The sequence below is a fragment of the Bombina bombina genome, chromosome 1 (assembly GCF_027579735.1).
Source record: "Bombina bombina isolate aBomBom1 chromosome 1, aBomBom1.pri, whole genome shotgun sequence".
Lineage (NCBI taxonomy): Eukaryota > Metazoa > Chordata > Amphibia > Anura > Bombinatoridae > Bombina > Bombina bombina.
This window is the reverse complement of record NC_069499.1, coordinates 624,698,575-624,721,652: the sequence shown is the minus strand read 5'-3', so window position 1 is coordinate 624,721,652 and position 23,078 is coordinate 624,698,575. Positions and strand designations below refer to the sequence as shown.

Genomic DNA, 23,078 nt, shown 5'->3' with positions numbered 1-23,078 from the left:
ACTATAATAAAGTTATTAACCCCTAATCCGCCTCACTAACCCTATCATAAATAGTATTAACCCCTAATCTGCCCTCCCTAACATCGCCGACACCTAACTTCAATTATTAACCCCTAATCTGCTGACCGAATCTCGCCGCTATTCTAATAAATGTATTAACCCCTAAAGCTAAGTCTAACCCTAATACTAACACCCCCCTAAATTAAATATAATTTAAATCTAACAAAATTAATTAACTCTTATTAAATAAATTATTCCTATTTAAAGCTAAATACTTACCTGTAAAATAAATCCTAATATAGCTACAATATAAATTATAATTATATTATAGCTATTTTAGGATTTATATTTATTTTACAGGTAACTTTGTATTTATTTTAACCAGGTACAATAGCTATTAAATAGTTAAGAACTATTTAATAGCTAAAATAGTTAAAATAATTACAAATTTACCTGTAAAAGAAATCCTAACCTAAGTTACAAATAAACCTAACACTAGACTATCAATAAATGAATTAAATAAACTACCTACAATTAACCTAACACTACACTATCAATTAATTAATTAAATACAATTGCTACAAATAAATACAATTAAATAAACTAGCTAAAGTACAAAAAATAAAAAAGAACTAAGTTACAAAAAATAAAAAAATATTTACAAACATAAGAAAAATATACAACTAATTATATAATACAACTAATTACACCTACTCTAAGCCCCCTAATAAAATAACAAAGCCCCCCAAAATAAAAAAATGCCCTACCCTATTCTAAATTACTAAAGTTCAAAGCTCTTTTACCTTACCAGCCCTGAACAGGGCCCTTTGCGGGGCATGCCCCAAGAAATACAGCTCTTTTGCCTGTAAAAAAAAACATACAATACCCAAGCCCCCCAACATTACAACCCACCACCCACATACCCCTAATCTAACCCAAACCCCCCTTAAATAAACCTAACACTAAGCCCCTGAAGATCATCCTACCTTGTCTTCACCATACCAGGTTCACCGATCGGTCCAGAAGAGCTCCTCCAATGTCCTGATCCAAGCCCAAGCGGGGGGCTGAAGAGGTCCATGATCCGGCTGAAGTCTTCATCCAAGCGGGGCAGAAGAGGTCTTCCATCCGATTGAAGTCTTCATCCAAGCGGCATCCATCCGGAGCGAAGCGGCAGCATCCTGAAGACCTCCACCGCGGAACATCCATCCTGGCCGACGACTGAACGACGAATGACGGTTCCTTTAAATGACGTCATCCAAGATGGCGTCCCTCGAATTCCGATTGGCTGATAGGATTCTATCAGCCAATCGGAATTAAGGTAGGAATATTCTGATTGGCTGATGGAATCAGCCAATCAGAATCAAGTTCAATTCTATTGGCTGATCGGAACAGCCAATAGAATGCGAGCTCAATCTGATTGGCTGATCGGATCAGCCAATCGGATTGAACTTGATTCTGATTGGCTGATTCCATCAGCCAATCAGAATATTCCTACCTTAATTCCGATAGGCTGATAGAATCCTATCAGCCAATCGGAATTCGAGGGACGCCATCTTGGATGACATCATTTAAAGGAACCGTCATTCGTCGTTCAGTCGTCGGCCAGGATGGATGTTCCGCGGTGGAGGTCTTCAGGATGCTGCCGCTTCGCTCCGGATGGATGCCGCTTGGATGAAGACTTCAATCGGATGGAAGACCTCTTCTGCCCCGCTTGGATGAAGACTTCAGCCGGATCATGGACCTCTTCAGCCCCCCGCTTGGGCTTGGATCAGGACATCGGAGGAGCTCTTCTGGACCAATCGGTGAACCTGGTATGGTGAAGACAAGGTAGGATGATCTTCAGGGGCTTAGTGTTAGGTTTATTTAAGGGGGGTTTGGGTTAGATTAGGGGTATGTGGGTGGTGGGTTGTAATGTTGGGGGGCTTGGGTATTGTATGTTTTTTTTTACAGGCAAAAGAGCTGTATTTCTTGGGGCATGCCCCGCAAAGGGCCCTGTTCAGGGCTGGTAAGGTAAAAGAGCTTTGAACTTTAGTAATTTAGAATAGGGTAGGGCATTTTTTTATTTTGGGGGGCTTTGTTATTTTATTAGGGGGCTTAGAGTAGGTGTAATTAGTTTAAAATTGTTGTAATATTTTTCTTATGTTTGTAAATATTTTTTTATTTTTTGTAACTTAGTTCTTTTTTATTTTTTGTACTTTAGCTAGTTTATTTAATTGTATTTATTTGTAGCAATTGTATTTAATTAATTTATTGATAGTGTAGTGTTAGGTTAATTGTAGGTAATTGTAGGTAGTTTATTTAATTCATTTATTGATAGTCTAGTGTTAGGTTTATTTGTAACTTAGGTTAGGATTTCTTTTACAGGTAAATTTGTAATTATTTTAACTATTTTAGCTATTAAATAGTTCTTAACTATTTAATAGCTATTGTACCTGGTTAAAATAAATACAAAGTTACCTGTAAAATAAATATAAATCCTAAAATAGCTATAATATAATTATAATTTATATTGTAGCTATATTAGGATTTATTTTACAAGTAAGTATTTAGCTTTAAATAGGAATAATTTATTTAATAAGAGTTAATTAATTTCGTTAGATTTAAATTATATTTAACTTAGGGGGGTGTTAGTGTTAGGGTTAGACTTAGCTTTAGGGGTTAATACATTTATTAGAATAGCGGTGAGCTCCAGTCGGCAGATTAGGGGTTAATAATTGAAGTTAGGTGTCGGCGATGTTAGGGAGGGCAGATTAGGGGTTAATACTATTTATGATAGGGTTAGTGAGGCGGATTAGGGGTTAATAACTTTATTATAGTAGCGCTCAGGTCCGCTCGGCAGATTAGGGGTTAATAAGTGTAGGCAGGTGGAGGCGACGTTTTGGGGGGCAGATTAGGGGTTAATAAATATAATATAGGGGTCGGCGATGTTAGGGCAGCAGATTAGGGGTACATAGGGATAATGTAAGTAGCGGCGGTTTACGGAGCGGCAGATTAGGGGTTAATAATAATATGCAGGGGTCAGCGATAGCGGGGGCGGCAGATTAGGGGTTAATAAGTGTAAGGTTAGGGGTGTTTAGACTCGGGGTACATGTTAGAGTGTTAAGTGCAGACGTAGGAAGGGTTACCGCATAGCAAACAATGGGGCTGCGTTAGGAGCTGAACGCAGCTTTTTTGCAGGTGTTTGGTTTTTTTTAAGCTCAAACAGCCCCATTGTTTCCTATGGGGGAATCGTGCACGAGCACGTTTTTGAGGCTGGCCGCGTCCGTAAGCAACTCTGGTATCGAGAGTTGAAGCTGCGTTAAAAATGCTCTACGCTCCTTTTTTGGAGCCTAACGCAGCCTTTATGTGGACTCTCAATACCAGAGTTATTTTTATGGTGCGGCCAGAAAAAAGCCGGCGTTAGTTTTTCGGGTCGTTACCGACAAAACTCCAAATCTAGGCCAGAGAGATTTATAATCCAACTTTGTTTTTCTCTGATATTTTGGTTTAGAACCCTCTTAATTGACCAACAATGTCTATGCTATTCCCTTATATTTCAGGATCGAAAGAAGAAATTTGACAAGGATAGTGAAAAGTTTTACTCATTGTTGGACCGACACCTACACCTTTCATCCAAAAAGAAAGAGACCCAGCTTCAGGAGGTGAGGTCAAAAAATTAAGAAATATATTTTAATTATGTAACAAAAGTATTAAACCAGGGTGGAACAGTTGATCTAGATTTAAGCAAAGCATTTGACACTGTCATACACAACAAACTAATTCACAAACTATATCTCCTTGGTCTAGACTCAAAAATTGTAAACTGGGTGGAATGCTGGCTTAAAGGGACAGTATACTGTAAAATAGTTTTTCCCTTAATGTGTTTACAATTGCTTTTTTTACCAACTGCAGAGTAAAAAATGTATGAAAATTAGCTTTTTAAGGTTTATTTCTGTATATTAAAGCTCTGATTTTGTGTTTTGAAGCCACAGCCTAATAAAATAGTTTGAGCTTGTAGGTATAATCAGATCTCATTACTGTATCACATTGTGCACATATACCTGCTTCTTTATCTTATATCTGTCCTTAAAACAACACCAATACTTTGAGAGAACAATGGAAAATCAACATTTTATTACCTTATCTCTGCTTTATCACACTGGGAGTGTAATTTCTTCTGCTGGCTGTGTTTACAAAGCTTATCTATAGCTGGTACGCGCGGCCACAAACTTTCAGAATAGGTGGGGATACCACATGCTAAATTAACAATTTCAAATGCCAATATAAGGGTAAATGAGCTACTTGTAAACAATTTAATACACTCCAGCAGGTAAAGTGGATCATTGGGAACAAATTAAAGGGGAGAAATTTTTTGAGTAAACTGTCCCTTTAAGGATAGAAAACAGAGTGTCTTAGTGAAGGGAGTACATTCAGCAGAGGGGACAGTTTCTAGTGGTGTTCCTCAGGGGTCAGTTCTGGGGCCTGTTTTGTTCAATATATTTATCAGTGATATCAGCAAAGAGCTACAGGGGAAAGTATGTCTGTTTGCAGATGTTACAAAAATTTGTAATAGAGTAGATGTTCCTGGGGGTGGAAAAAATGAGACGGGATATACAACAATTGGAGGATTGGACAAATGACTGAATCTAAAGTTTAACACTGCAAAGTGCAAGATTATGCATTTAGGGAAGAAAAATGCAAATCTTAATTACAGACTCAATGACCCTTTACTTACTGTTACAAATGAGGAACGGAACTTTGGAATTATTATTTCAGTTTATTTAAAATTAAGTAATCAATGTAGTATTGCAACGAGTAAGGCCAGTAGAATGCTTGGTTGGTAGTGGTATTTGCAATGGAAATAGTAAAGTTCTTGTGTCACTTTACAGATCATTAGTTAGGCCTCATCTTGAGTATTGTATGCAGTTCTGGAGGACATACTTTCAGAAAGATATAAACAAACTGAAACCTGTGCAAAGAAGGGCTACCAACATGGTACATGGTCTGAAAAAATAATAGTTACCAGCTATACATATTTAGGCTCAATGACCTAAATATGTATAGCTTAGAGGAGAGAAGAGAAAGAGGTGATATGATAGTAACTTTCAAGTATATTAAAAGGCTTAAAGGGACATTAAACACTAAATAAATGCCAGATAGAATGATGCATTAAAAGAAAAGATTAGTCTAAAAATAACACGTAGATGTAATTTTTAAAGTTTCATTAGCTGTTTAAATAGTGACAAAATTTATGTAAAGTTTTAGTGTCTATAAAACAATGGGAGCTTCCATGTTGTAACTTAGGTTACCTTCTCTGCTGTGGCCAAAGTTATAACTAGGTCACTCGAATGTGCAGCCAATGGCTGTGTGGAATATAACAGTGTTCTACACTTCCATTTCTAACAGGAACTGAAAAGCTCACAATTTAAAAATGGAATTATAGGAAAAGGGGACAAAATAAATAACGAAAGTATATTGCAGAGGTTTTTTTATATATACGATTTATCATTTTATATTACCACCTAAAAGTGTTTAATGTCCCTTTAATAAAGCTGAGACTTAGTATTTTTTCATAAAAAAGGAAAATTCAACAACAAGGGGTCATGATTTCAAGCTGAAGGGTAGTAGATTGAGGAGTAATTTGTCGAAGCACTTCTTTACAGAAAGGGTGATTGATTCATGGAATAAACTTCCACAAGAGGTGGTAAAGACAAACACTGTGGGGGACTTTAAGAATGCCTGGGATAAGCATAAGGCTATCCTATGAACTAGTTTAATTTATACTTTTAGGAAATATTGGGCAGACTTGTTGGGTCTATGGTTGTTAAGGGACATACACTCCCAATTAAACTTTTTATTAGTAAGATAAAAGCGTGCAATTTAAAAAGGTAACAATGTACATTCTTTGTCAGATATAACTTTTTTAAATGGACATGAAACCCAACCTTTTTCTTTAATTATTCAGATAAAACATACAATTTTAAATACATTTCCAAATTTACTTCTAATATTAAAAATGCTTAATTCTCTTGTTATCCTTTTTTAAAGGCGCAGCAATGTTCTACTAGGAGCTAGCTAAAAGCATTGTGTGAGCTAATGCCAAGAAGCATATACATGCAGCCACCAATCAGCAGCTAGCTCCCATTAGTGCATTGCGCTGCTCCTGAGCCTGCCTAGGTATGCTTTCCAACCAAGGTTACCAAGAGAACAAAATCAGAAAACAGAAGTACAAAATGTGCATGCTCTATCTGCATCATGTAAGAAAAAAAGTGGCATTTAATAGCTTAATAACCATGTTTATGTTATAGTTAATACTGTATAAATGGGTGTTAAAGTCAAACTAACATTCACCAAGATAGTACTCAAGAATAAATTACTTAAACCTTCTAAATATACATATGCAGAATACTTCTAATTCACGCTCATATGCTACTTGCCCATGAGTTAATGCAAGTTCTTTTTCTCTTTAAGGCGGATGTCCAGGTAGATAAAGAGAGGCAGAATTTCTATGAATCCTCGCTTGAATATGTCTACCAGATTCAAGAGGTGCAAGAGAGCAAGAAATTCAGCATTGTTGAGCCGGTGAGTGAGTGTGAGGGATTACAGATGGTGTAATACTGAGGTACAATGTATACATCCATATGTACAAACATCAAGATAATGCACTGATTTTTTTTACAGGTTCTCGCATTCCTGCATTGCCTCTTTACATCCAATAGTCTGACCTTTGAACTCACTCAGGACTTTTTGCCGTATAAACAGCAGCTGCAGCTCAGCCTACAAAATGTACGTACTATGTCATTATTAATACTTTAATTTACAAATCACCATTGGTAACCCTGTTCACACATTGCTTGTCAAGAGAATGCATCACACTTTTATCTAACATGGTTTTTAAGAGCTGTATACAGGGTGGCTTTGATTTAAATCACTAGTCAGTAAGACCGATTGAAATTGATTTAAATCATGGTGTTCATTTTTAATATAATAACTTTTCAGGTTATTTTTCCGGTTATATCAGACCATTACTGATTTGGTTATATCTCATTAGATATTCATAGATAGATCATTGAAATGCATTAAATTATTGGGAGGTGAACTATCTTCAGTTTAATAGGTTAATCATTCATATTTGATCAACTTAGTATGGGTTGATTCTGTGTGCATAGATTAACAGGGGGCCAATGACATTAAAGGGACAGTAAAGTCAAAATTAAACTTTCATGATTCAGAAAGAACATGCAATTTGTAACAATTTTCCAATTTACTTCTCATATTTAATTTGCTTCAATCTGGTATTTGTTAAAAAGCATACATAGGTAGGCTCAGACGCAATGCACTACTGTGAGCTAGCTGCTTGTCCTACCCAATGTGTTCAGCTAGGCCCCAGTAGAGCATTGCTCTCCTTCAACAAAGGATACAAAGAAAATCAAGCAAATTTGATAATAGAACTAAATCTGAACATTGTATGCTCTATCTGAAACCCAATAGTTTTCTTTAATGATTATGTCCCTTTTAAAGGACATTAAAAACCCAAACAATTTATTTCATTATTCAGATAGAGGACACAATTTTAAAAAACTTTCCAATTTACTTCTATTGTCAAATTTTCTTCATTCTCATATTATTCTTTGTTGAAGAGATACCTAGATAGGTAGTGGGCACATATCTGAAGCCCTACATGACAGGAAATAGTGCTGCCATCTAATGCTCTTGTTAATGTACAACATTGTTTCAAAACTGCTACATGCACTCTCTTGAGCTTACATCCCAGCTTTTCAACAAAGGATAACAAGAAAATGAAGAAACATTTATAACAGAAGTCAATTTGAAAGTTGTTTAAAATTGTATGTTCTGTCTGAATCATGAAAGAAAAAATTGTGGTTTTATGCCCCTTTAATGCCCATTTCACAAGTCCTGTATGGGTTTTTTAAAAACATTTTGCTCTGACAAAGGGGCGTTATTTCTGCAGACACAAACTCACTGTTTTTAGAACGACAAAACCAATAATATGTGATAATATCTTCAAGATAAAAAAATGCCCAAAATAATCCTACAGAAACCTCTGGTAGAGCATGAAGTTGGGAATGGATTCATGGAGTTCATTTTCCAAAAAAATTAAACATTATAGCCATGAATATACAGCTTCTTGCTATATAATTAAAAACAAATCTATATTTCAGGACGAATAACCTTTAGGTTATAATGTATCTTAAATAGAATATATTTTCCTCAAAAAGCATTTTATTTAAGAAAAATCTGATAAAAAAAAAAAAAGATTTAAATAAAAAAAAAATGATAAAAAAAAGATTTTCATCCAGCCTGCAGGTTTATTATATATTATATTATAAGCTTTTATTTACCTTCATTAGCATAAAGTCAGTCATGCTCTGCAAATGGGTTTAAATCCTCTCAGATGGAACTAACAGGGCTTACAGTGAAGGTCAATTTGGATGAATTAGTGCCCCGGTTTTTCATAATGCTATTAAAAACAAGGGCACTTTAATTCATCAAAATTGACATTTCACTCCTTTTCTTCAAAAATTTACCTTTTAATCCTGAAGGCCGCTCCAGCGATGGAAGCCTCTTCTGACATCAGAAATGACGAATCTGGCTTCCTCCAACCACGGCGTTCTCCCAGGGGGATCATGGCATGATGCAATGCCGTGATTGGAGGAAGCCAAATTCATTAATTTGGACCCGCGAAGAGGACTTGCGATGGGCGTCGGAAGCGCTGCAGTGGTTGACAGGATTAAAAGGTACGTTTTTGAAGAAAAGGAGTGTAATGTCAATTTTGATAAATTAAAGTGCCCTTGTTTTTAATAGGTTTATTAAAAACCAGGCACTAATTCATCCAAATTGACTTTCACTTTAAAGGAACAGGAAATCCCAAAAAATTCTGTCGGGATTTGAATAGAACATACAATTTTAAACAACTTTCCAATTTACTTCTATTATCAAATTTGCTTTGTTCTCTTGTTATCCTTTGCTTAAGGAACAGCAAGTTGAACACATCTAGTCAGCCAATCACAAGAGACAAATGTGTGCAGGCACCAATCAGCAACTAGCTCCCACTAGTGTAGGATATGTTTGTATTCTTTTTCAACAAGGGATACCAAGAGAACGAAGCACATTTGAAGATAGAAGTGAATTTAAAAGTGTCTTAAAATGACATGCTCTATCTGAATCATGCAAGTTTAATTTTGACTTTCCTATCCCTTTAATGAAGTCAAGAGTCCATCCTTCTGTCTTCATAACTATATGTAATATATTAAAAAAATTATTGTTACTATGTTGCTTTTCGGTACAACGTATTATTTATACATAAACATGCAAAGTTAGTGGAAAACTTGCACCTATTAGTGTTGTTTACACTGATGGTTGCTTCAGTGTAATTGCATCCATGAATGAAGGTATTTACACTTAAAAGGACACCATACTGTAAAATTAATTTCCCTTTAATGTGTTTCCAATAACCTGTTTAGTAGCTACAAAGCATACAGTATATGGAAAATGCTCCTTTAGGTTTATTTTTATGTTAAACCGCTGTTTTTAATCATTGAAGCCTCAATCTATTGTTCTCAAGAATATCTTTCTATACATTAAGGCCTCCTTATTTTATCTCTGTGTCTGTACACAATGGGCAATACTTAGAGAGAACAATTGCAAAGGAACATTTTATTACCTTTCTCTTCCACCCCATTGGAAACTTGATTGCAACTTTCTGCTTTTTGCTTACATAGATGTTCAATAGAGAATAATCAAGTAATATTTTTTCAGTATAAGTGGTAGTTTCAACAGGCCAAAGCAGCTATTTTAAATGACAAAATTAATGGAGTTATTTATAAACAATTTTATATGCCCCAGTCTGTAAACAGATCATTGGGGGACACAAACGTCAATATAAAACCTTCATTTTTCATATTGGAGCATGTCATTTTAAAGAAACTTTCCAATTTTCTTCCATTAATTGATCCAAGTCTTTTTATATTTACACTTTCTGAGGCACCAGCCCCTACTGAGCATGTGCAATAATTCACAGCAACTAGCACTATATCATACAAATGCTTCAGAATGTCCAGTATATGTCAGTTAAAGACTATGTCACAATATTTTGTTCAACACATTAATCTTTAGCTGTATCTGAGTTAATAAAATGTTTATTTGGGTATTTTACAACTCTATGGAGGAGCACATTTTTAAAAATTAGAGGCTTCTTTGCCACTGCAAATATCCATATTAAAATTCACAAAAGTGCATAGTAATTTGTATGGTATTAGATTTAATAGACATTATGTATGATATGCAGTAAGTAGGCAGGTAGTTTACTTAGTAATATATTTTTTATGTTCTCTATATTATTTTATTTAAAAGGACACTGAACCCATTTTTCTCTTTTATGATTCAGATAGAGCATGCAATTTTAAGCACATTTTTTTATTTACTCCTATTATCAAATTGTCTTCATTCTCTTGGTATCTTTATTTGAAAAGCAAGATTGTAAGTTTAGATGCCGGCCCATTTTTGGTGAACAGCCTGGGTTGTTCTTGCTGATTGGTGGATTAAGTGCTGTCCAGGAACTGAACCAAAAAAGCTTAGATGCCTTCTTTTTCAAATAAAGATAGCAAGATAATGAAGAAAAATTGATAATAGGAGTAATTTAGAAAGTTTCTTAAAATTGCACACTCTACCTGAATCATGAAAGAAAAATTTTGGGTTCAGTGTCCCTTTAAGCATTTTATTGTTGTTTAGCAACTGCTGCAAACCAGCACAACTCTGAGAACTCATCTTACATTTTAGTTGGAATAATTAATGAATTTAAAAAGTTTATAGAGGATGAAATGTTTATTTTATTTGTGATGAAATATATGAGATGAATTTATTTGGCAGTGGTTTCACGAGAATAATTAAAGGATATCTACAATTTAAGAGAACAATAAAACCAATTTTTTTGTGATTCAGATAGAGCATACAGTTTTAAAAAGCTTTACAAATGTACTTCTGTTATAAAATTATCTTCGTATGCTTCGTTGAAAGAGCAGCAATGCACTACTGGGAGCTAGCTGCACACATTGGGTAAGCCATTGACGATATGTGTAGCCACCATTAGGCAGCTAGCTCCCAGTAGTGCAGTGCTACTCATGAGCCTACCTATATGCTTTTCCACTAAGAATACCAAGAGAACAAAGCAAATTATATAATAGATATACATTAAAAAGTTGTTTGAAATTGTATGCTCTATCTGAATCCTGAAAGTTTATTTTTGGCTTTACTGTCCATTTAAGAGCCATACACAGACAGGAGGGTTGCGGTTGTTTTAAATATAGATTTATTAGTAAGGAGGTGGAAAAGGGAAACTGATTCTCTCACAAGGGGAATGATCTGTATGCGAGTACTTACTGCTTCTTACATGCTCCACCTACAGACCCGGAATCACTTTAATAGCACCCGAGAGGAGATGGAGGATCTAAAGAAGAGAATGACGGATGGCGCCATGATCTGCAAGCTGCGGGGACAGAGCACCATCGAGGGACACCTGTATGCTCAGGAGAAACGTACTGTGTCTCTTACACATGCTGACTGTACACAGTGTATTATTAGGAACTAATAGACAATCGTATCTCTTGTAACTAATGTTAGCTGCGACAAACCCAGCAATAGTCTTGTGTTAGGTCTTTTAGTATGGCTCTCCAGGCATGGGAATTATTATTACTATTAACTACGCTAACCGTTTGTGTCTGTCTTCTTACTGGTGGTTGCATAGCGTAAAAAAGACAGGTCTTAAACTTAAAGGGAAAAAATGATATGCTCTAATTTGTTAACCTCCCCAAAGGGATTAAACACATAGTAGAAGTACCGCAGGTCCAGAGTGGAAACTGCTACTGATCCAATCATCATAGCTAGTTGCATGATTCAACTGTGTAACTAGTGCTGCTGATTGGATCAACAGCAGTTTGCTCTCAGGACCAGCTTTGCGGGTCCCTACAGACAGGGGCGGAGCTACCATTGGTGCTGTCTGTGTAGTTGCACCAGGGCCCACGAGCTGGAGGTGGCCCATAACAGCCAGTCTTTACATAGGTGTGTGCAGCCTGTGTAGTTGCACCAGGGCCCAAGAGCTGTAGGGGACCCATAACAGCCAGTCTATACATAGGTGTGTGCAGCCTGTGTAGTTGCACCAGGGCCCAAGAGCTGGAGGGGACCCATAACAGCAGGTCTATACATAGGTGTGTGCAGAATGTGTAGTTGCACCAGGGCCCAAGAGCTGTAGGGGACCCATAACAGCCAGTCTATACATAGGTGTGTGCAGCCTGTGTAGTTGCACCAGGGCCCAAGAGCTGTAGGGGACCCATAACAGCCAGTCTATACATAGGTGTGTGCAGCCTGTGTAGTTGCACCAGGGCCCAAGAGCTGGAGGGGACCCATAACAGCTGGTCTATACATAGGTGTGTGCAGCCTGTGTAGTTGCACCAGGGCCCAAGAGCTGGAGGGGACCCATAACAGCCAGTCTATACATAGGTGTGTGCAGCCTGTGTAGTTGCACCAGGGCCCAAGAGCTGGAGGGGACCCATAACAGCCAGTCTATACATAGGTGTGTGCAGCCTGTGTAGTTGCACCAGGGCCCAAGAGCTGGAGGGGACCCATAACAGCCAGTCTATACATAGGTGTGTGCAGAATGTGTACAATACTAATGCAGGGAAGACTTTTATTAGTGCTGGTTGTAGGTTCATCTATCTATCCTCAAAATCAATATACAGAGCAGAATGTATTTTATTACTGCTGCTTTCTACTAACTTACCTTTTGGCAGCCCAAAAAAAATCTTGCACCAGGGCCCTGGTTGAGTAGGTCCGGTACTGCCTACAGGTGCTTCTGCTGGGTGTTTAACCTCTTTGTGCGGGTTAAACCCACTGTAGTATAGGGTCGCTAATCTTAAAATTACAAATAAATTAGAGCATGTCATTTTTCTACTATTATAGCCCTTTAATAAAATTGTTGAATGTAAGGCAAACCATATAAAATTGTTGAATGTAAGGCAAACCATAATGTGCATCTGTTACATCTTAATGCCTGGAGGATGGGGAAACACATGTTATAAAACAATGACGTTGAATAGGTTCTTATTCCACTTTATTTTGATTTAGGCCTCACTTTAAATATTGTGTTCTTGATACCATAACTCCAGAACGATATAAATAAACTAGAAGCTGTTTATAGGCAGACTACTAAACGGTACTTCATGTCTTTAAGATGTATTGCTTAGAGGGGATAGAAATGCTCAAGTATTTTAAGGGCTATACAAAAGCTGAGGCTGAAAGCATTTTACACAAGAGCAAGACTAGAACAAGAGCGTCAGAAACTAACAGGCTGAGGAGCAATTTGCAGAAGCCCCTCTTTACAGAAAGGCTATTTGATTAAACAACTTCCATTATTGATGTTACAGACAAAGACTATAGAGACATTGAAGAATGCTTAACATATGCATAAGGCTATCCAGAGAACTAATATACTTTACACCTCAGAAATAAATATAGAAAGACTTTGTTTTTGTTGGTTCTTATCCGCTCTACAAATCTATTTTCCTTCCATAAGGCAGGGAGAGTCCACAACTTCATTCCTTACAGTTGGGAAATACAACACCTGGCCACCAAGAGGAGGCAAAGACACCCCAGCCTTCCCTCCCACTTCCCCTATCCCCCAGTCATTCTTTGCCTTTCGTCGCTATAGTAGGTGGCAGAGAAGTGTCAGAAAATGTGGATAGTCCTGTAATGTTCCCTTCGAGAAAGGACTGGAGTTTTTAAGTAATCATGTCAACTTCTCAGTGAGAGTATTGATGAAAGTTAGAGTCTGGAGATGCAGGGAAAGTTTTTCTGCGAACTCATCCAGACTGTCGCTAACGGCTCCTGAGCAATCAGTGTTGACGAGTTTCACTGCTTGCTGCTACACACTCAGGTCCATGTCAGAAACACTGTTGCAAGACTGTCACACTTGAGAGGCTGTGCCTGTTCCACAACATGGATCCTGGAGGGTAAGACCGTTTTTATATATACAATTTAAAATGCTATACAGGCTCACAGTGTGGCTCCTATATACCTTGATAGGATCAAGGGTTAATATCTCCTTCAGGGAGATTATTTGAACAGTTTGGGGATTTCTATCTGCTAAATGTGAGAGTTTTATTAGGCTCATAGACTGTGCGTTTTTTGGCTTGGAACAAACAGGTTTCACTTTAGTTTTTGAAATGTTGCGCAGCTCATAATAGCTTGGCGCCCTTTTTCATAGCAGGGGAAGTCCTGTCCTACATACCACGCGACTGGGTGAGGTCTCTTTCATTTCCTAAGATCCTCCTGCAGACATCACTCCTGAGGAGAGTGTTTTTACTGTTAGCTGTCTGGGTCTAGGAGGTGGTGAGTGCCCCAGCCATTGCCAGTATTAAGGTGCCATTTTTTAAGTAGGGATTAATAATTCCTGTTTATATTGTGAGGATGCTGTGATTTGCCCGTCTGCTCAATTTTGTTCCATTTGCCTAAACACGGTTGGAGCCTCAATCTTGTTCTTAGCGTTTTGCAGCAGGCTTCGTTGACATTAAATTGTTATCTTGGAAGGTTCTTTTTTTGTTGGCTATTGCCTCTGCGTGCAGAGTTTCTCAGAATTCTGCTTTGCAAATTGACCCCCCTTATCTGTTTTTTCATGCTTATAAGGCGATTTTACGCACTAAACTAGGGTTCCTCCATAAGGTGGTGTTGAATCATAACATTAATCAAGAAATTATTGTTCCTTCCTTATGTCCTAATCTTTCTTCAGCGAAGGAACATTTGCTTCATAATCTAGATGTGGTTCGTGCCTTGAAGTTCTATCTTCAGGCTACTAAGGAATTCAGACAATCTTCCTCTTTGTTTGTCATCTATACGGGGAAGCGTAAGGGGCAGAAGGCTACTACCACTTCTCTAACTTTCTGGTTGAGGAGGGTCATCCACTTAGTTTATGAGACAGCGGGACGACAGTCTCTTGAGAGTATAATGGCTCATTCCACTAGAGCACTAGCTTCCTCTTAGGCTTTTAAGAACGAAGTCTCAATGGATCAGATTTGTAAGGCGGCTACCTGGTCGTCCTTACACACTTTTTCTAAATTTTACAAGTTTGATGTGTTTGCTTCGACTGAAGCAGCTTTGGGGAGGAAGGTTTTGCAGGCTGTAGTGCCCTTAGAATAGGGTCTGCCTCTTTTTTTCTGTTCCCTCCTATTATTCATTCAGTGTCCTCTGGAGCTTGGGTATAGTTTTCCCAACAGTAAGAAATGAAGTCGTGGACTCACCCTGCCTCATGGAAGGAAAACATAATTTATAATTTCTAGATAAATTCCTTTCCTTCCTGGCAGGGAAAGTCCACGACCCCGTCCGTAATTTATTTTTTGATGGGCGGCTCCCTTTTTATATTGCACCGTTTATACCCTGATGTTTCTCTTACTTTTCCTTGTTCCCTCAGCAGAATGACTGGGGGATAAGGGAAGTGGGAGGGATATTTAAGCCTTTGGCTGGGGTGTCTTTGCCTCCTCCTGGTGGCCAGGTGTTGTATTTCCCAACTGTAAGGAATGAAGTTGTGGACTCTCCCTGCCAGGAAGGAAAGGAATTTATCTCGTAAGCATAAATTATGTTTTTGTAAATTTAAATACATTTGGCAATGTGCTGTAAGAGAACAAAGTAATGTCCTAGGATGTCGGAATATTACAGATTTCTTTGATTTAAGGAAGTTGTGGCAAATCATCTTACTTGGTACAGCATTTTTATTATACTATTTATACATTCATCTGTCAGGAAACCTTTAAGGGATCATATTCTCTGTACAATAAAATGAAGTTCTGCTTTACAGTGGTTATAAGAAATAGCCTTTCAAGTACTGGAGGCAAATGTAGTCAGAAAATTCAAAAGTGTTTACAGGGGAACGGACATATTTTATTAATAATCGTTATATAAAAATTGGCTACTATATTTATAAAGGGATTTTTTTCAATGACTTAAAGGGACATGAAAACAAAAAAAAAATGATTTCATGATTTCGGAAGAACATACAATTTTAGACAACTTTCCAGTTTACTTCTATTATCAAATTTGCTTCATTCTCTGGTTTCTAACTGAACACATGAGTGAGCCAATGACAATTGAGATATATATATATATATATATATATATATATATATATATATATATATATATATATATATATATATATATATATATATATATATATATATATTTGCAGCCACCACTCAACAGCTAGAGCCTAGGTTCTTTGCTGCTCCTGGTTTTACCTAGATAAACCTTTCAGCAAAACATAACAATAAAAGGAAGCAAATTACATAATAGAATTAAATTGGAACGTTGTTTAAAATGGTATGCTCTGTCTGAATCATGAATATCTAATTATGACTTTACTGTCCCTTTAATACAACTTCCCTGGGATCTGCCCTGCTCATTTGCCCTATGCCTACAGGTGTTTTTCTTTACATTCCTCCAAAGTATTTCATTTAATGTCAATTTTAGCAAAAGCAAAGGTTTACAATGTGCCTTTTTTCCAGACAAATCTACAGGTTCTTTGATACAAATGCAGCTTGCAAGTTGGGGTTCAGTGAACCCAATTTAGGAAAAGCAGATGTGTTAGGAGAAATAATTTGGTTTGCTTTGTCATTTGTTTCCCATTGAAGCCAGAAGGGATTTATGACTGGAATCATATCTTAATATAAATAATAATTTTCCAAACTGAGCAGAGATTGTGGTCTCCATGATGGTGTTTATTCTAGTACGAGGTAATATGGCAGATGGAACTATTTAGATGGCCTTCTGTTTGACTGTATAACATTTCTAATGTGTTAAACTTTTTTATAAACTGAGCAGTTAAGTCAGAGGTTTTATTACACTATCTTATTGTTTATTTCTTTCTTTTACTTCCAGGGGCTCTTGGCATTACCTGGGTAAAATATTACTGCAGGTACGACAAGGAGGGGAGAACATTAAACATGCTGTCCTTGGAGCAGAAGCCTGGATCCAAGCAAGTGAGTTATAGTGCCTTGCAAAACTTGTAAGCTCATAGGTCAATTTGTATGCTCTTACACTGCTGTTTATGCAGGTTGGAGGACAACCACAGTTACACTAAATTATAATATAGTTACTTCATGCACAGGTATAAGGTTTACCTAAATTTGGAGCAGGAACCAATTGCACAAAAAAGGAGCAGTTTTCTGTTATGAGGAACTCAGAAAAGTGATCCGTAGACAAGCCAGAAGTCAGAGCCAGGAATAAGCAAGGGGATGAGACAGATACGTAGGACAGAGCACAGTTCCAGAGTTCAATAGCCAGATAACCAGCCCAGTAAATATGTATCTTAGTAAAGGGTTAAAACAAGTAACTGATCCAAAAACTTCGCCAAGGTCAAGCCAGGTAACAGGCCAGAAACATGAGCGGTTTGATCATCACAGAACAATAACTAAGTACTGAATGGGAGTCTGAAGAAACCTTTTAACATCTCCCATTCAGTCTTGGCACCAAGTACAATGCCAGAGGTCAAATCTATAGAGAATATTAAAAAAAAGAGCTAACTAAAGCACATACCTTAATAGAAGTCCAAGAATCCACGCAGACCGCGCCATATAGCCGGCTGCGCTAACGCAATGCTATTTAGCGTGAATCCTGGCGCCTGCAGCAGAGGATCTCCTCTCCAGCTTGCTCCTCGTTACTATTCAATACCAAACAGTGTGGCCCTTAGTGCACTGAGGAAGTCGACAACTTAGACACAGCTGGGCTTTAACCACGCTGCTGGGAAGTATAGGTAAGTATAGCACGACTTAGGACATAACAGGCAATTATAAGTAATTTCCTCTGAAGATTGTGAAATTCCCCTGCAGCTTATTTAAATAAACTGAATCATAAAATATTTAATAATTTTCATGTAGATATGGCAACGGCCTATAAATAATTAATCTTTTATGGAAAAAAAAAGCATGTATTAGCAGATAGAGATCATACTCCAGGTATATTATAAAATGTTTTTTTACAATTAACAAAAGCAGAGGACCACCCTTAACATATGTGGGGCCCTGGGCAATGTAAATTTGTGGAGCCCATCAGCCCAGCCCCCTTATTCTCCTCCTCCTGTATGCCCTGCTCCCCCAGTATGGCTAAGCCTCCTATATAAAGAATAGCAATATAAATTGCATATCCTGATGACATAAATATTTCATAAGCTATATACAGGACGTATATTGCACCTTCTCATACCCTCACCCCCTGATGACAGTGTACAGGACTGCAAAAACATATCTAGCTGTAAAAGGTAGGTAGCAGGGTTAGCCTTGAGAAGTGTGCAGTGTGTGCATTTCAAGTTCTGAGAATTGAGAATGTAAAGTACATGAAAGGGAGCAAAATAAATAATGAATGACCATTATTACTGTCATTCATTACAGCACATAACTAAACATCTTATGTTAAAATCTCAAGGTTTAACTGTTCCTTTAAAGCGATACTAAACTCAAATTTTTTCTTTCATTGTTCAGATACAGCATGCAATTTTAAGCAACTTTCTAATTTACTCCTTTTATCAAATTTTCTTCATTCTCTTGCTATCTTTATTTGAAAAAGCAGGAATGTAAGCTTAAGAACCGGCCCATTTTTGTGCGTGCGATGTGGTGGCGATAAGCTCCATACCGCACAAAATCCAAGGGCTGAGAATACGTGCTTGTGCACGCTTTCCGCATAGACATCAATGGGGAGAGAGTGTTAGAAAAAAAACTAACACCTGAAGCGTGTAATGAAAAGCTCCGCAACGCAACCCCATTGATGTCTTTGGGGAAAAAATGTTACGTTTAAACCTAACACCCTAACATAAATCCCTAATCTGCCGCCCCTAACATCTCCAACACCGAAATAAAGTTATTAACCCCCTATTCCGCCGCTCCCCGACAACGCTGCCAATATAATAAATGTATTGACCCCTAAACCTCTGGCCTCCCACATCACCGCCACTAAATAAACCTATTAACGCCTAAACCGCCAGCCCCCCACATCGCAAAAAACTAAATTAAACTATTAACCCCTACACCTAACAACCCCCTAACTTTATATTAAAATTACAATATCCCTATCTTAAAATAAATAAAAACCTACCTATGAAATTAACAAAAAAACAAGTTTAAACTAACAATTAACCTAACATAACTATTATACTAAACTATTATACTACAATTAAAAAAACTAAATTACACATTAAAAAACACTACTAAGTCTAAAATTACGAAAAATAACAAATACTAAATTACGAAAAATAACAAACAAAATTATCAAAAATAAAAACAATTACACCTAATCTAATAGCCCTATAAAAATAAAAAAGCTCACCCCAAATAAAAACACCCCCTAGCCTACAATAAACTACCAATAGCCCTTAAAAGGGCTATTGAAAAAAATGCGAAGCCCCCCGCAACAGTAAAACTCACCACCCAACCAACCCCCCAAAATAAAAATCCTAACTCTAACAAAAACCTAAGCTACCCATTACCCTGAAAATGGCATTTGTATGGACATTGCCCTTAAAATGGCATTCAGCTCTTTTACATTGCCCTGAAAAGGGCATTCAACTCTTTTAAAAAAGCCCAAACCTAATCTAAAAAAAACCCCCACCCAAATAAAAAGTTTTAAAAAACCTAACACTACCCCCCAAGATCCACTCATAGTTTCTGAAGTCCAGACATCCATCTTTATCCAGGCAGCGTCCTCTATCTTCAGCCAGGCGTTGTCTTCTATTTTTTATTTTTTGTATAATAGTTTAGTACTATAGTTATGTTAGGTTAATTATTAGTTTAAACTTAGTTTTTTTAATTTCACAGGTAAGTTTTTATTTATTTTAAGATAGGGATATTGTAATTTTAATTTAAAGTTAGGGGGTGATAGGTTTAGGGGTTAATAGTTTAATTTATTAGTGGCGATGTGGGGGGCTGGCGGTTTAGGGGTTATTAGTTTTATTTAGTAGTGGCTGGTGGTTTAGGGGTTAATATGTTTAGTTAGTGGCGGTGGTGTCGGGGAGTGGCGGAATAGGGGTGAATAACTTTATTATAGTGGCAGGGATGTGGGCGGGCAGCAGATAGGCATAGGTGAGTGTTGTTCATAAAAAAATAGTTAATGATGTTCATGTTGATAACGAAACAAACATGAAGTGCATTTGCTCAACTCAAAGGACAGACTGCTTCTTATTGGCTGATAAAGACAACTATTACAGCTCTGTGGTTGGATAAGGACAAGTCGCAAAAGAATGAAAAAAAAATGTAGCTTTACACAGGAAAGAAACATTTGTTTAAAAATAAATAAATAAAACATTTTTTTTTTTTTATATAAAAATATGCGCATGTCCCAGTTCTAAGCATGAGCAAATCTGACAGTTTATCTAGTCAATAAACCAACTTTAGAAGTTTTATGACATCATGCTAGATAAGCTTACTGTATAGACCACATCAGTGTTTTTCAACCAGTGTGCCGTGAGAGATCCTCAGGTGTGCCACGGCAGACTGACAACAGTGTGACATATTTTTTAAACTTTGCTTGTTTTTTACTCCCAGTGCAGGGGTAGTTTGTAGGAGGCATGGCATAACAGCACAATACATACAGTATGTGTGTGTTTGTGTTTATGTGTGTATATATATATATGCTGTATTAGGCTACAATGTGTGATTTTTTTTTAAATTTTGGGATGGTGGTGTGCCACAGGATTTTTTTAATGTAAAAAAGTGTGCCACGGCAAAAAAAAAGGTTAAAAATCAATGGACCACATAATCCTTATAGGGCTGTGGCAGGAAGTAATGGACACTGCACAAATGAGCTTTTAAATAAAAGGTAAAATGGATTTAAATAGATGAATAATACATATTGCAATGGTTTCTATTAATTATATAGTAACTGGTTAGTGCTTTCTTATTAGAACAATGAAACAGACTGTTTAATATCCCTTTAAGTAAAATATATCTTCAGGGATATTTTAGAGCACAGGTGTTAAGCTGGTTCCCATGCCCCCATGTCTGTAAAAAGGTTATTTCTGTATACTTGTGTACAATACAATACGGCAGGTTGTATAATTGTGTCTGATGCTGTAATCCTGTTTGTCTGTAAGGAAAGCCTGCTTGGTAATCCTCCCACCTTTACCATCTGTCCCTGAATTATCTCTAATTTGTCCTATCTCACAGGGAAACCAGGAGCTCACGCTCAAGTCTTGCATCAGACGGAAAAGCGAGTCCATCGATAAGAGGTTCTGCTTCGATATAGAGACCAATGAGAGGTGAGTACTAAGCCTATGATAGAAGATCTAGACTCTATTCAGTATGTAATACCAGCTGGTTACTGCATTCTTTCTGGCCAGAAGAAAAGCAAACTCTGTTTACTGAAATCGATGTATATCTTGTTCACTGAAAAAACTAATAGCGTTATACTGCCAATAGTAAGTCATACAGTCTGTGAAACTCTGTATTTTACCCTTGTAGTTGTTTTTATTATGGCTATCTAAATAGTGCATATTTCCATTCATTGTGCCCTAACTTACTACCAAGCAACAAAGTAAGATATTGCTCTGATTAAAGTAGTCTGCACCGCTGTGCATTTGAACTGATTGCATAACAGTGTGATGACTTCTATATGTGTCACTTCTTTATTTAGTGAATTTCAGTCTATACATTGGCTGTTTACGTCACTGTGGCTCTGGTTGAGTGCTTTTCCTTGTAGTATCACAAATACTATTGAAAGATGCATGCTAGAAGTGAGCGCTTGCAAGGGTACAATGTGTTGTTATAATGGTATGTTTTATTAATGGGAATTAATAGCTAATAAAATATTTTCTTTCAATTTGACTGGATATAATATTTGTTACTCCTCCCACCGCCCCCCAAAATGGAAAGACATTCTATTTGGTATCAGTATGGATGTCTATAGTTGTAAGTATTTCAAGATGTTGCTAATTTGGAGTAATATATATCTTTGTGTAAAGATATTCGAGATTATTTGACTTTATATTTTATCAGTGAATAAAGCTGTAAATACTTTAGGGACAGGCTTTTGCACAACTCATTGAATTGAATCTGACTCTAAATTTTACAATTTTAAAAGTACAAAAACAGGTATCTGTCTCCTAAACACTGGGTGACTGTCTGATATATTCTATATCTGAACTATATTGGTTAACCACTGGTTTAAGAAACCTCACAATTCTGAGGAAAACAGATATTTAATTTACATATATCTTATCTGTAACACTATTGGCCTCGTTTAGATGACAATGGTCTCTAGTTATCCACCAAAACATGGAGGATCTGCCATAACGTGGCTGTACTTGGGTGCTCTCTGATTTCTGTAACACGGTACTGAAACTAATGCTATATATATATATCCTTGATGAGTATACATAAGGTACCTAAATCTCTGTTTGGCACCTTGATTACAATGTACGCTTATCATACCTAGATTTATGTTTTCTAAAAGCCATTTTAGGTGTGAGTCTGTCATGTGACCACACCTGATTGTCACAGAATATTAGGCCATGACAGACATGGCTGACAGTGAAACTCTGTATTTGTTGTATAAAAATGGTCTCCACACATAAACTTGAGAAGAATGAATGACAACGTAAAGCTTGTGGATTCCTGGTCTGATACTGTTGTTACTAGTGCAGAGCCTTGACCAGTATTTTATCAAGAATTATGGGAATATAAGAGGGCTAGATGGGGGTGGGGGCTAAACCTAAGCTCTGTGTTCAAGCCCAACAATGCTCTGAACATTGAGGGAAAATATTAACCCTTTCTTTTAAACATACATGATATTTTAAAAATAAACAATGAAATGGCCATCATTTAATCCAACTGTGTACTTATGTTGTGTTCAGAGCTATAGATATTTAACTCCTTGTGGTAAGAAAGTGTGTTTGTGACTTAGTCATTCTTGAAGACTCTCACTTTTGTTTTAGGCAGGGAACCCTCACCTTGCAGGCTCTGTCAGAAGCCAACAGACGCTTGTGGATTGAAGCAATGGATGGCAAAGAACCGGTGAGTATTATATACTGAGGAGTGAGTGCCCTCTGCTGG

General features: G+C 37.0%; 1 protein-coding gene across 2 annotated transcripts in view; it reads left to right on the top strand.

The window, feature by feature from the left end:
• Positions 1 to 23,078, top strand: part of OPHN1 (oligophrenin 1) — a 268,509-nt gene that overhangs the window by 139,622 nt on the left and 105,809 nt on the right. For both annotated transcript variants that reach the window (XM_053699027.1, XM_053699026.1), the window contains exons 6-12: positions 3,540 to 3,641; positions 6,451 to 6,561; positions 6,661 to 6,765; positions 11,405 to 11,534; positions 16,921 to 17,021; positions 21,195 to 21,286; positions 22,961 to 23,039. In XM_053699027.1, coding sequence (XP_053555002.1) covers positions 3,540 to 3,641; positions 6,451 to 6,561; positions 6,661 to 6,765; positions 11,405 to 11,534; positions 16,921 to 17,021; positions 21,195 to 21,286; positions 22,961 to 23,039 — 720 coding nt within the window. The remainder of the gene's footprint in view (positions 1 to 3,539; positions 3,642 to 6,450; positions 6,562 to 6,660; positions 6,766 to 11,404; positions 11,535 to 16,920; positions 17,022 to 21,194; positions 21,287 to 22,960; positions 23,040 to 23,078) is intronic.